At 47.2% G+C, this 14,749-nt stretch overlaps 1 protein-coding gene across 12 annotated transcripts in view; it reads right to left on the bottom strand.

The window, feature by feature from the left end:
* Positions 1-14,749, bottom strand: part of EHMT1 (euchromatic histone lysine methyltransferase 1) — a 151,700-nt gene that overhangs the window by 62,226 nt on the left and 74,725 nt on the right. For 10 of the 12 annotated variants that reach the window (XM_042964405.1, XM_042964407.1, XM_042964410.1 and 7 more), the window contains 3 exons: positions 8,213-8,393; positions 5,506-5,663; positions 4,990-5,178 (listed from right to left, as the gene is read on the bottom strand). In XM_042964405.1, coding sequence (XP_042820339.1) covers positions 4,990-5,178; positions 5,506-5,663; positions 8,213-8,393 — 528 coding nt within the window. The remainder of the gene's footprint in view (positions 1-4,989; positions 5,179-5,505; positions 5,664-8,212; positions 8,394-14,749) is intronic. The other 2 variants (XM_042964401.1, XM_042964402.1) reach the window with 2 other exon arrangements.

The raw sequence follows: 14,749 nt of genomic DNA, 5'->3' as shown, positions 1-14,749 counted from the left end.
TCCCTCAGACAAGTAACAGGTGTTCCCTCAGACAAACAATGGGGTCTTCACTCAGGCAAGTAAAGAGTCTTCACTCAGACAAACAATGCCTTTTTTCTCAGGAAATTAATAGGTCTTTCTGTGAACCTATGTCTCTTTTTCAACCTCTTTCAGCAAAGTTTCAGTTTTTCTCTTCCAGGTAACAGACATTTCCCATTAAATGTATTACTAAGTACCCTGGTGATATTGAAAACTTACAGTTTTAGGTGGGATCCTATGGTTTTTGTTTTCCAAAGAGTCCTTTTGTTTTAAAGATCCATTGGCAAATATCTTCTTCAAGACAATCCATGTGTGTGTGGATACACAAGATTGGTCAAGTGTTGGCAATTGTTCACTGTTACCTATATGTTTGCATAGCCTGACATTTTCTATCTAGAAAAGCTAAAAAATACTCCTAGAAATTACTGGTATTTTTTAAAATGTTTATTTATTTATTTTTGAGGGGCTGGGGAGAAAACACAAGTGGATGAGGGGCACAGAGAGAGGGAGATACAGAATCCAAAGCAGGCTCCAGGCTCAAAGCTCAGAGTCCAACACGGGGCTCGAACTTAGGAACTGTGAGATCATGACCTGAGCCAAAGTCGGACGCTTAATCATCTGAGCCACCCAACCACCCTGGCATTACTGGTATTATTGATATTGCTATCATTACATTTTCTAACTGGCTATTGCAACCACACAAGAAAATGAATGGTTTTAGGTCTTAATTACATGTAAGTTCGACTCACTAGTTATAACAGTTCCTCAGCTGATTTTCTTGAATTCTTTAGACAGATGATTATATTCTTGGCAAACTCTTCTCCTTTGTCCTTTTAAATATTAATGTTTCCTTCTAGTTCTCATCTTATAGCATCACAGCAAGAATGATAAACCACTGCAGTGTTCATGTTAGCGGGGAAAGGACCAATCCCTCCCTCTTTTATTAGAAATGTTTTAAAATGCTCACCACTAAGTAACCTTCCTTGGAAAGACTCTGATATCTTTAGTCAGGTTTATTTAATATAAATTATCTTTATATGCCATCAGGTAGTTTCTATTTTTTAAAGATTGAGCAATGAAACTGCCAATTGAAATAGGCAGAATAACAACAGAGTCGATTCCAGTTCTTCCGAAACTCACGTAAAGTGGCTACAAAGGAAGCGATAAGCATTACTACATAGGGGCTGTCTGGTAACTGCACGTGTGATGGTTGCAAGAAGTGAAGCACAAGATGAAAACCTGAGGAGACTGGAAAAAAAGTATACCAGCTGGCATGACTGAAGTCTGACGTGGATCAGAGACATCAGTGAGCCAGGAATAGATCATACAGGGTGGGGAAAGGCTCCGCAGGTGGGTGGCAAGCAGGAGACCCTGATGCCACAGGACACGACTCCACTCACCAGGCCCCGTTACGGCCTTGGGCTAGGAGGTAAGGGTCCAGCCCTCCCCTAACCAATGCCCCGAACGACCGCGGCACAAGATAGCCGTGCGACACGTCCTGAGACCGGCTTCCAACCCAAATGACAGGACAGGAATGCCAATCAGATCAGTGAAAAGGCAGCCACAGTGGAAAAAGATATGTCGGGAGGGCGCCTGGCGGCTCGGTCTGATTTTGGCTCAGGTCACGATCTCATGGTTCGTGAGTTCGAGCCCCACGTCGGGCTCCCCGTTGGCAGTGTGGAACCTGCTTGGGATGCTCGCTCTCTCTTCTCTCTCTGCCCCTCCCTTGCTCACGCTTTCTCTCTCGCTCAAAATAAATAAATAACTTAAAAAAAAAAGAAAAAAGAAGGTATGTTGGCAACACATACAACAGGAGCTTATTTCCTCCAAAATGATTTTTAAAAAGGACAACTAACCAGGTAAGTGGTTGAGTCCTCAACAGGCACTTCACAAAAAAAGGCATCCAAATGGCAAATAAGCATATGAAAAAGTAGCCAAGCTTCAGGGAAATTCGGGAAATGCAAATCAGAACTGTAACACCACTACACTCTCTGGGCAATACCAAGTCTGTCGAGCCAGGGCAGCAGGACACTCCTGTGCGGCAGGCAGGAGAGCTGTGTGGCCGTGCCTACCGCTGCTCCCATAACATGGCAACCCCAGCGTGGGTGTACACCCAGGGACACACGAGAATGCTCACAGCAATGTCATCTGTAATGGTCCCAAACTGGAAACAGCTCAAATATCCATCAACAGTGGAACGGATACATAAATTAGAACAGTCATCCAAAGGAAGACTGTATTGTGGTGGTTCTGGAATGTTCCAGTCTCAGGAACCCTTTGCTCTATTAAAAATTACCGAGAATGACAAAGCACTTCTCTTGATCTAGGTTATGTCTATTAGCATTCACTAGCGTACAAATTTAAACTGGGAAATGTTTAAACCCCACGTAACTCTGATGAGCAAGAGTTAAAAAGGTAAACAGCATCTTAGCATGATTACAATAATAGTTTTGACCCCATGCACCCTCTAAAAGGATCTGAGACCCCCAGACCACTTTATAATCCACTGTGTGTAACAATGAAAATGAACAGATATAATACTGAGTGAAACAAGCCTCACTCTGAAAAAGACAATCGTGTGCATGACCCCACTGACACAAAGCACAGCAAGGGCAAAGACAAGGCTGTGGTGACTAGGAGGGCGCACAGGGGAGGCCAGGACAGCCCCGGCCTGTGAGCTGGGTGATAACACACGGGTACAGTCACTCTCATGAGTGAACTATTCCTTGCCACAGTGGCAATCATGAGGTCATCCCCTAAATCCAAGAAACATATATAAAAGGCTGGTTTTTCTCATTAAAGCTGTTAATCTAATAAGTCCTATCAACAGACTCCCTGTCATAAATCAGTGTCTTCTTGGGGGAAGCCCCACCTTCTCTATGATCACTATTATGTGAATATACAGTAGTATCTCACCAATATTGTACTTAGGATTAAAAGTGAATTTGGCCTCAGAAGAAGCTAGCATCCATTCCCCTCGTTCTCTACTTTCTGGAACACTTCACATAAGAACCCTATTACTGTGTATTAGCATTGCCGATCTATTTAGATTTGTTCCTGTCATCCTATTTTGCTTTCCACTTGGCCACACTTTCCTCTTGATTCTGCTTCCACTTGTTTCCTGATTCTTTTTGTTGGCTTGATATCCAGTTAATTTTGTTCCTTTATATCAATGTGTAGAGTTATTTGCTGTTAGTCAGTGTCTAGATTCTCCCTGGAAGAGGAGAACCTCAATCAAAAACAGAATCCACGGGGTGTCTGGCTGGCTCAGTTGGTGAAGTGTGCGACTTCTGATCTTGGGGATGTGAGTTCGAGCCCCACATGGGATGTAGAGATCGCTTAAAAATAAAATCTTAAAAAAGAGAGACAGAGAGAGAATCCAGAAACAGAGTTAACTCCGTATGCCATATGGTGTTCGATAAAGGTGGCATTTCAAATCAACGGGGGAAAGAAACATCAGTCAATAAATGGTGTTGACATCGTGTGGCTAACCATTTTGAGGGAAGCTACGGGACCCTGACCTCACATTTCGTCTAAAAAGCTTTATTGAGATAGAATTTATATACCATAAAATACACCCATTTTGAATGTATCTACCTCATATTTTATCCCAAATCAAATGTATGAGTCAAATATTTATAAAGAATGAGACCAATGAAGTATAAGACAGCTTACATTAACTTATTCAAAATCACCATTAAGAAAGGTCCGTTTATCGTAATTAGAACACAGAACCCAGAAATCATAGAGACAGACTAGTAGCCGTGGCTTCTGATACAAGAAAAGAAACTCCCAAAACTCTGAAAGCTGGAGGGACATACTTTACACGTGCCAAAGGCTGTATCTACACAGCACAACACTTTGACTCAAAGTGTAAAAAGATGATCAGCAAAATTATAGATTTCAAACAGGTCATTTTTTCAATGAACTCACCTGGCACTTCTCTGCCTACCACAAGTTTTAGAAACCTCATCAGATACGACAGCCCATCTTATATAAAGATGGTCCAAAGTTCTCTCCAAAAAGTAGGATACACAGATCAGCAGGATCACACCCATCTGTGACCGCCTGATTCTCAACCCTTCCTGGCCCTCCTCCTCTACTTCATCCCCCTCAGAACTACGAGCATAACGCAGGCCCACAAGTCAGCATCTGCTCAGGAACTGGGTTCTGCCCGGCTCTGCGCCCAGTGCCCCCGGAGACTCTGCCCGGTGCTGAGCTCCGGGGCTGCCTGCACGCAGTGCCCTGTGACTGAGCTGGCGTGCTGCCACCTCCCAGAGCACGTCCTTGGGTGGACACGGAGGAATTGCGTCTGACGAGGACACGCCCGGCACACCAGGATACAGCCGGTGTTAGCGGACTGCACATAACCGCTCCACAGGCCCGGTCGGCAGCCCCGACTGCTCACTCCAACCAGGACAAGAGAGGCCTCCCGGTGTCAGCACCTCCCCTGCAGGAACACCGCACCTGTGGCGCACCTAGGACTTCGCAAGGTCCGTCACGCCAAGGCCAGCGATAAGCAGCCACCACTGGCACGCAGTCTGCCATCAGTGTATTCCTGTCCATCCAGAGCCCAAAGAAGCTCCAGACATTTACTTCAGAGAGTGCTGTACAAGAAGACAAACACTCATCTGATGAAAATAAGTCCAAAACTTCGAGAAATAGAATGCAAAGACCTAAGTCAGAAGAAAACAGGGAAGGGGTGCCAGGGTGGCTCGGTGGGTTGCGCGTCAGACTCTGGATCTCCACTCAGGTCATGATCCCAGGGCCCGGACAGAGCAGGGCCTGCTCAGGATTCTCTCCCTCTCTCCCTCTCTCCCTCTCTCTCTCTCTCTCTCTCTCTCTCAAAATAAATAAACTTTTTAAAAAAGAGAGAGAGAAGAAGGAAACAGGGAAATGACTGGGGCTGAGACGGCCAGACTGCCCCTCTCAGGACCGTAAGCCCCTCCCTGAGAGGGGAGAAGGGCCTACCTTCTGGGTGCGGTCGGCCTCTGGCACAACCCCCTTAGAGGTCCTGCTGTCCTCCGTGGGGAACGCGGCGGCCTGCTCGGCCCCCTGGTCCTCGTCCTCATCCAGCTCCTCCGACTCGTCCTCCTCCGAGTCCAGCTCCAAGCTCTCCCCATTCACGTGGAGGGTGCTGGCGCCCAGGTCCTTGTCGCCCTGGAACACGGGCAAGGGCACATCTGTCACTCAGAACCCCAGCATCAAGAGCAACCTGCCAACTGCTGCCAGGGTGTGGCCTGTGGGGTGGGATGCAGAGACCCTGCCGCTGGGAGAAGGGCCAGGAAGGAGGAAAGGATGAGGGGGCAGGGAGCACTGGGCAGGAGGCTGTACCCCAGAGCGAGGCACCTCAGAGCCTAGGTTCCTCCAAAATGGACCGAGGTCATCAAATTACCGACAACCTCACATGGTACTCTCGTGGCCAAAGAGGTCCTGACAGAGACGTGGGTTTCCAAGCACGTGTGCAACCAACCAGGCACGCCTTACCTTAGAGCCCACAGTGGAATGAGTTATACTCTTAAACATCTCAATCACCGTCCTCTGTTTTAATACTTTGGTCTTTTTCTTAGGAACCAGGCTATAGGTTCCCATTCTTCGTTTTTTCTTCCGAGATACTGCAGCTGCTAAAACAAAAGGCAAGCAAGCTAAAAAAAAAAAAAAGTCAAAAGGGGACAAGAGAGGAAAAAGAAATACCATTCAAATGTTTTTTAAAGGTAGGTGATAATTCACAAATTCTGATTACCAAAATCATCAGCTTGCCACAAAAGTGACAGGCATTTCTTGTTTCAAGTGGCACAGAGAAAGCTGCTAAGACTTTACAGATCATTTGTTTTGCTCACAATAAACACTCAGCCCTGTGCACGGCAAACACTATGAGCCCACAGCAAGCAGGCATAAGTGTAAGGGCAAACCCACCGCCCACCAGCAACAGGGCCCTGGAGCGCCCTCCACACTTGGTCCCCTGCCTCTGGACGGTCCCGTCTCTAGTACCGGTGCGGCTGCACGAGGGAGGCTGAAGGGGGGAAGGCGGCCTTGCTGCCCATCACTGGAGATGGGTCCAGTCTGCCTCCCTGAGACTCTGCTCCTCACCCACGACGAGGAGCACACGGCACAGTCTCTAGATGTGTCCGCCTCTAAAGAGAGTGTGGCCATGCAGCATAGGCCACCGTCATTCCCTGGACCGTTTCCCAGCACCTTCCACCTCACCAAGCAGTCCACCAACCGAAGGGAAAGAAGTATGTGAAGCAAACCACATAGGTACACGAGGTCAAGGGAGACACAGGACAGGAAAAAGCAAACGTCTGGGGGTCAGAGGTTTCCAGACAACAGCTGGGGCTCCTGGGGACTGAGGACTCCTAAGCCTGTTCTGAATAAAGCAGCTCCAGGTTGACTTGTTTTATAGAATGAGGCTGTTGGGGCCCCAGGTGGCTCAGTCAGTTAAGCATCCAACTTCGGCTCAGGTCATGGTCTCGTGGTTCATGGGTTCGAGCCCCGCATCCGGCTCTGTGCCAACAGCTCAGAGTCTGGAGCCTGCTTCAGATTCTGTGTCTCCCTCTCTCTCTGCCCCTCCCCTCCCCACACTCTGTTTCTCTCTCTCCAAAAATAAATAGACATTAAAAATTAAAAAAAAAAACAAAACAGAATGAGGCTGTCTATAATAATTTTTTTCTTTTTAAGTTCTAGGCTTTAAAAAAAAATCTGAAAACCACTCTTCTAAAGGGATATAAAACCTCTATTCCATTCCATTTTTGTTCCACAAAGCAGAGGAAAAGAGCATTGGAAAAGCATACAAGAGCGTAAACTATGCCACAGTAAGGGTCATGCAGACAGCCCCACATGTGACATTGAGGACACCAGGCGTGCCTCAGCCCTAGGCCAAGGGGCACACAGGACACTTGAGACAGTCATCCACGCAGCCCTGCACCCCACTGGGGTGGCTCTGAGCGCATAACTGGTCACAAGGAAACACGGCTCTGTCCTTCCTGTGCTAGAACGGGGTGACTGGTGCCAGGCACAGCCGTGCCCAAGCTGAGACGGAGAGTAAGATCCACTTTGCAGCCACTGAGTCTGCTTGGCCTTCCTGTTTGTGCTACAACAGGATGGGAAAGGAACGAAGCTCTGGGGCCAGCACCACAGTAATTTAAAATACTGATGGAGAGAAAAGACCGGCTTCAACACTCCGCCCACCCCCCCCCACTCCCCCTCAGGGAAGATAGCACAACGGGCCAGAGGAAGGAACGAGGTCTGAAGAAGAAAGCAGACAGAGGCGGTCTACCTGGACAAGGTCACAGAGGGCTGTAGCCACACGTGCCCCACTCATCCCAGCAGACCTGACCAGAGGCAAGGAGCACCCCCCACCCCACCCCGGCAGGCTTTCTGCAACTCCTATGACACTGACAGGTGCACCATCTGTCCTGTGATAAGGCAAGGCAGCCACGGTGGTACTTCCCTCTGCAGGAGACACTCCCAGGCACAGAAGTTGTGGTTTTGTCCCCTTCCCAGGAGGTGACATCAGAAGTGCCTGATACACAGGACAACCTCACAGAAAGGTCCTTTCTGCACTGGGGAGAGTCACCTCATCTCTGTAGGAACTGTGGGTGTCTCAGAGGCTCCAGAGGGAGGCCCCTTGCTCGAGACACGCTCACCCCAGTATACTCCCTGTGGGGCCGCTCCTGCAGCCCCACCTCCTGCAGAGGCCTGGATAAGAGATCAAATGTTCACCTACTCCCTCAATTGACCATGGACAGAAGCTCAAATGAGTGAGAAATGCCCATGGGAAGTGGCTGATCACAGAATCAAACCACCCTTCTCTACAACCTTAACCCAAAGGTCTCCCCAACACACTGCTGTTTCCCACAGCACTTAACTTATAAAGTGGGGGGCAGGGGGAAGTTCTCAAATCTAAGGTCTTCTATCCGATCAGAACAAGGGGGGGGCAAGACTTAATGAAAACAATCTTCATTTTGAGATCGATAACAGGCATAGAAAGCAACATCGGGATTCAACGGGTTTCAGAACAGAGGTCTGACATCCCTCTGCAGGTTTACGGGTGAGCAGAGAAGGGCCCGTCGACCCTGACCCCACTCCCCTACAGCACATATGCATTCACAGTCAACAAGTTTCTAGTTTCGAGAGGTGCGGGTTCAGCACACACACTCAGAGAGCAGAGCCAGTTGTCAGGTCTCCCTATTACCTGTCTGTGACTTTGTGGTGGCCACGTAGCACTGATTTTGAGGTAGTGATTGATGAAGGGGTGGGAAGGGGGGTAAAAGCTGCTGTCGTCCAAAATCAGAAAGGTTTTTGTTGATCTCCTCTTTTGGCTCCTCATGATCTCGAGCTTCTCGAACTTCTCTGGGATCCTTACTGGTTGCATGCTTGAAAACAAAGACAATTAATAACTGTAATTACACACAAGAAGATCGTCACTGAAACAACATGCCCCCAAAACACCGTTCCTTTCCCCCATAAACTTGCCTTGACCAAGAAAGAAGATAAAGTACAAAGCCTGCCGCCATCAGAGGGCCTGGCGCTGGTGCACGTGTGCCAGGCCACCCCTTGGATGACGTGGGCCAGCATCTGCAAGCTCAAAATGGTGTTGACAAGAACGAGGAGGAGAAGGAGTAGAGAGAAGCAGCAGCGACAGTGACTGTATGTGGCACACAAGCCCTGAAATGTTGTCTACCTGGTCCTCCACAGGAAGAGTCTGCTAACACCTGATTTAGGTAAACGTATTGGTTATGGAAGTGCTTTCACGGCCTATCATTTTCAAGGCTGCCCTTGCAACATCCTCCCCAACCCCAATGGCACAACAGATACCCATGCTACATTTTTTAACTTATCTTTTGCTCACAGTTTTACCAATCTCCTAAATCTGTTTTCAGTCTCAGCCTTCCAAGACTCTGGCAACCTGCAGCACTGTCATCAGCCCTCATCCTGATTAGCAATGTTGCCTCAGCTCCAGACTGCCTAGACACAGCTAACCCTCTCCCCTCCATCCACTCCCCTAAAATCACCTGCAGCCTCGAAATACTTGCACTTCATATCAAATTCCATTTAACCAAGTTTTGTTACGCACGCAGTAAGGGCAATAACAGTGAAGAAAGAAGCATCCTTCAACAGTGCCGGGAAACAGGATCTCCACATGCAAAACAATAGAGCCGGACTCTCACCACCTGCTACACGCAAACATTAGTTCAGAATGGACCAACGACCTGAACTGTAAAAAAAACTCTAAAACTCTTAGAAGAAAACACAGGAAAAGCTTCATAACACTGGATTTTGCAGTGATTTCTTGGATATGATACCAAAAGCACAGGCAACAAAAGAAAAATCAGATAAATTAGACTTCTTCAAAATTTAAAAATTTCTGTTCATCAAAGGATACAATCAACAGAATGAACACGCAACCTATATAGAATGGGAGAAAGTATTTGCATATCACATATCTGATAAGCGATTAATATCCAGAATACATAAAGAACTCCTACAACTCAGCAACAAAACAAACCACCTGATTAAAAAATGGGCAAAGCATCTGACTACACAGTTCTCCAAAGAAGACATTCAACATGAAAAGATGTTCAACATCACTAATCATCAGGAAAATGCAAATCAAAACCATAGTATCTCCTCACACCATTAGGATGGCTACTATAAAAACCAAAAACTGTCTATTATACCTCAATTAAACACACACACACACACACACACACACACACACACAGAAAACAAATGTTGAAAAGGACATGAAGAAATTAGAACCCTTGTGCACTGTTGGTGGGAACATAAAATGGCAGAGTCGCTGTGGAGAACAGTTGGGCAGTTTCTCAAAAAGCTAAACATAGAATTACCATGTGATCCAGCAATCCCACTCTGGATATATACCTAAAAGAACTGAAAACAGAATCTCAAAGAGCTATTTGTACACAACTGTTCATGGCAGTGTCATTCACAACAGCCATGGGGCAGAAGCAACCCAAGGGTCCGCTGACAGGTGAAAGGATAAACAAAATGTGCTCCGGCCACACCACAGAATATTAGCCTTAAAAAGGAGGGAAATCCCAACACCTGCTACAACGTGGATGAACCTGGAGGACACTGCGCTGAGTGAGGACACCATGCTGAGTGAGATCAGCCCGTCACAGGGGGACACATCCTGTAGGAGTGGACACTCACAGGAGGTCCTGGAGGAGTCAGAGCCACAGACATGGAGGGGGGTGGTGGGGTGGGGCTGGGGGAGGGGAGGGTCCACGTGTAACAGGACAGAGTCCAGTCTGGGAAGATGAACACGTTCTGGGGACAGACGGAGGGACGGCTGCACGACAACGTGAATGCGCTCGATGCCCCGGCCCTTAAAAGTGAACCTGCTTGGGGCGCCTGGGTGGCTCAGTCGGTTGGGCGTCCGACTTCGGCCTAGGTCGTGATTTCTCGGTTCATGAGTTCAGGCCCCGCGTAGAACTCTGTTGACGGCTCGGAGCCTGGAGTCTGCTTCGGATTCTGTGCCTTCCTTTCTCTCTGCCCCTCCCCTGCTCATACTCTGTCTCTCAAAAATAAATAAACGGTAAAAACATTTTTTTTTTAATAAATAAATAAAAATTAAAATTAAAAAAAGTGAGCCTGCTTGGGAGCATGGCCAGTGGCTGACAGCCCAAGGGGACTTACATGGCTCAGCGACCCTGTGTGCTTGTAGCTTGGCTGGGAATGTGGCTCAGCCCTGGAGCGCCCTTCCTTCCTCTCCCAGCCCTACCCTCTTCCCCACCACCTCCACAATTAACCTGCCCTCGGCACACAGTTACTACCCACATGTAACTTGTCAGCTCTGTAAAATTCTTCAGTCTCTCTCAAACATACCAGATCTGTCTCTGAAGTCACTGCTGGAACACAAGAGTCAGAGAATGTTCTTTTCTGTCTCCTACAAACTACCACGCAGAATGTGCAGCCACAGTAACTCTCCGCCTCCACCAGCTAATATAGGCAAATGCAAAAGATGATTTTACAGTATACAGAAACAGGAAGCAAAAATTAAACCTGAGGAGTAAACATTCATATGAGGCTAATTCTCACTTGGGCCCAAAATCTTTAAGATATTATTTCTGAAAATCTGAAAGAAAAAAAAAATCAAGAGCTGCTGAACTTGGGTGAAGATTCTAGACTACCAGGGCTCTACTATCAGACAAAAGCAAAAAAGATAAAAGAGACACGATCTGCTTCCCATGCAGGCAGGATAGTGTCTGACCTCACGGAGGGGTGCCCACTGCTATGACAGAGCCTTGAGCACCCAGGCAGCTTAGGCCTCCCCCACGCAGAGGGGCAGTCATGGGCTGTGAAGAAGGTTACCCGCATTGCCACAGACACAACGGGGTTTGGCTCTTGCTGGCCCTCCCTGCCCCCAGCACTCCACGTCGCCTCTCCAGTTCTGCCTGGAGGCCACTCCCTGAGCCACCAGCCAGGCCCATGTTGGCTCAGTGTGAGCTCTCTCCTTCCAGACACTTAATTCCAGGGGCAACTAACAAGGACCTGCACAACTCTGTCATTCAGAACTGCCTCTCTAACCATGCTGAGGGCTCCAAGAGCAAGGCCACATCTTTTTTCCAGAACCTAGAGAATACCAGTGGCTGTGTGAAAGTGGACAGGGAGGATGTGGGGACAGCAACACAAAAGAAGGCTAGGGGACCACCATGCTGAGGCACAATTCAACTAGACTAGTGTCCTGGTCTGCAACACAGGACACAGTAACGAGCGCTTCAATGCAAGGGAAAAAGGTTCCACTTTCTCTGCTCAACAGCGAACAAGTCTAACCCTGTGCTGGCGTTTTCTGACGGTACCAACACTGCATAAGAGAGAGCCTGCTGCCAAGGGACATAGGCCGTGTGGTGAGAACACACCTTCAGTTTTAACTCTTACAAAGAAAATGGGTTTATTATCACAAGCCTGCAACACTCATCACTGGAATGATTGATTTTAAAACAATTTTCAATAAAACATGGTCTCCTAAGAAAACCAAATAAGACTGAACTGGGTTTGCGGGGCAGGGAACCCCAGGGGCAGGAGAAGCCAGGTCTGGAGCCAGGAGGCTCCATATCAGAGGGGACTTCGGTGACCCCACCGGCACAGCTCATCTTGTTGCTACGTCACTGTGTCCTCCTTCCTCCCATCGGAGCTCAGAGACAGAGGAAGCTTCCAGGTGTGCAGCAGGCAGGGGTGGTCTTCAGGAAATCCATTTCTGAAGTCTCAAAAGTCTTTGGTCCTCTTGTCCTTACAACTGACCAAAATGATACGTGTGACAATCAACTGCACACCACTAACAATTATACTAATTCAGTGCACAACTAACATTTGGATAAGCCTGCACAGTCAAGAAATTTCTTCAAGTTAAATTTCATTTGCCTTTTTTTTCCTTAGAGGAATATGTTAGAGTGACAATAAAAGAGCCTCAAGAATAAAAATATACATACTGGAATAAAATCCCGGAAGTAGGAACAGAATAAAAGTATAATTTCAAGGAGATAAACAAATAATATAAAATTTCAGACATGCATTTAAAAACGGATAATGGTAAGCCAAAAAATGGCAGGCAAAAATAACGAACATCACCCTGAACCTGGTATCTAATACAAACACTAAAAACGGACCATATATCTAAAGTTCACATAAAAATAAAAAACTCTCTTAAAAACTACAGAAAATCTTGTTACCCAGGGCTAGGTGGAGAGTTCAAAGACACGATGCCAGAAGCACAGGCTGTAAAAGAAACACTGACGATGTGGATTTGGTCAGAAGGAAAAACTTCTGCTCCGGGGAAAACCCTAATAAGAGGGTGAAGACGAGCCACAGACAGAGCGAAAAGTCTGTAAACCGATCCATGGCAAAGAGCCCACACCCAGAACTCTGAAAGCTCACTAAACAATTAGTTGTAAGATGGGCAAGAGGTATGAGAGACATTTCACCAAAAAGGACACATAGATGTCAAATAAGCACAGGAAAAGATGTCCAACATCATCAGCCATGAGGGGAGTTCAAACTAAAACCATGATGAGGTATCACAGCTACAATAAAAACTAGCGGCAATGCCAAACGCCAGCAACGATGTGAGAAGTTTGACTGCTCATATACCTTGCTTCCGGGAATGTAAAATGTCGTAGCCTGTCTGGAATCTGGTTTGGCAGTTAACTTATAAAGCTAAATATCGAACTAACATATGACCCCGCAATTGTACTCCTGGATATTTAATCCAGAGAAATGAAAATTTGTCCAAAAAAATTCTGTACATAAATATCCAGAGCAACTTTATTGTAACAGCCCCCAAATGGAAACCCCCAAAAGCCATTCAATCTGTGAGTGGTTAAGTTCTGGGACATCCACACCACAGAAAACCCTGCAACATGAAAAGGAAGGAGCCACTGACACAACGTGGCCAGTCTCATTGGAGCTGAGCCACTCTCAAAGTCCCCACCTTCTTACAGAACACCTGACGTGACGTGACTGTGGAGACAGAGAACAGGGGCTGGGGACAGGGTGGTTAGGGATAAAGAGGGACCCTGGGGAGCTGTTTGGTGCTGGGTGTTCACAGAAATCGACATTGTGCTCTAGGCTGCATAAAATGCAGCCGGAGAGACCGGGTGAAGGATATATGGGGGTCTCTCTGTACTACTTTTGCAGCTTCCTGTGAATTCCTAATTATTAAAAAAAAAGTTGTTTTTTTTTTTAAGTTTTGGGACATATACAAGAATACTGCAAAACATGGAAATCAAGTCAGGGCCAGCAAGTCTGGGAGGGGTGAGGCCCACACTCTGAGACACATGAGTCAGGGGATGCCCAGCCCCAGTGATCCTAGAGCAGGAATCATGCGGCAGCTATGGAGGCCCAGCAGCATGGGGCAGTCAGCAGTCCAGCCCCACGGAGTGCCCATGGCTCCCGACAATCACCGCAGGCAGGCTACAGGAAATGCAACAAAGCTCACAGTCAGGCAATATAAAACCATGGAAATAGAGATGAGCACACACCCGGGGAGAAAAATCAACACAAACAGGAGGCACTGAGCCCAAACAGGACTCCCACTTGAGGAAATAGGTCTTGCAACAGATTAGAAGGGGCGCCTGGGTGGCTCAGTCTAAGGTTGAGCGTCCAACTTCAGCTCAGGTCATGATCTCACAGTTCGTGGGTCCGAGACCCACATCAGGCTCTGTGCTGACCACTCAGAGCCTGGAGCCTGATTCGGATTCTGTGTCTCCCCTCTCTCTGCCCCTCCCCTGCTTGCGTTCTGTCTGTCTGTCTCTCTCTCTCTCTCTCTCACTCAAAAATAAAATAAACATTAAAATTTTTTTTAAAACAACAGACTATAAAAGAATCTAATGTCCTTTGAAGGACAAGACAAAATATAACTAAATAGGGGCGCCTGGGTGGCGCAGTCGGTTGAGCGTCCGACTTCAGCCAGGTCACGATCTCGCGGTCCGTGAGTTCGAGCCCCGCGTCAGGCTCTGGGCTGATGGCTCGGAGCCTGGAGCCTGTTTCCGATTCTGTGTCTCCCTCTCTCTCTGCCCCTCCCCCGTTCATGCTCTGTCTCTCTCTCTGTCCCAAAAAATAAATAAAAAACGTTGAAAAAAAAAATTAAAAAAAAAAAAAATATATAACTAAATAAACTAACTGGAGATATTAGGTATGCAAAAAACTGTCAAAAGTAAAATCATCATGATATAGAATGAACAGCAAGAAAGTAAAGTGCTAAAGAAGA

The sequence above is a fragment of the Panthera tigris genome, chromosome D4, assembly GCF_018350195.1.
Source record: "Panthera tigris isolate Pti1 chromosome D4, P.tigris_Pti1_mat1.1, whole genome shotgun sequence".
NCBI lineage: Eukaryota > Metazoa > Chordata > Mammalia > Carnivora > Felidae > Panthera > Panthera tigris.
The sequence above is the reverse complement of the archived record's forward strand: the minus strand, read 5'-3'. Positions and strand labels throughout refer to the sequence as shown.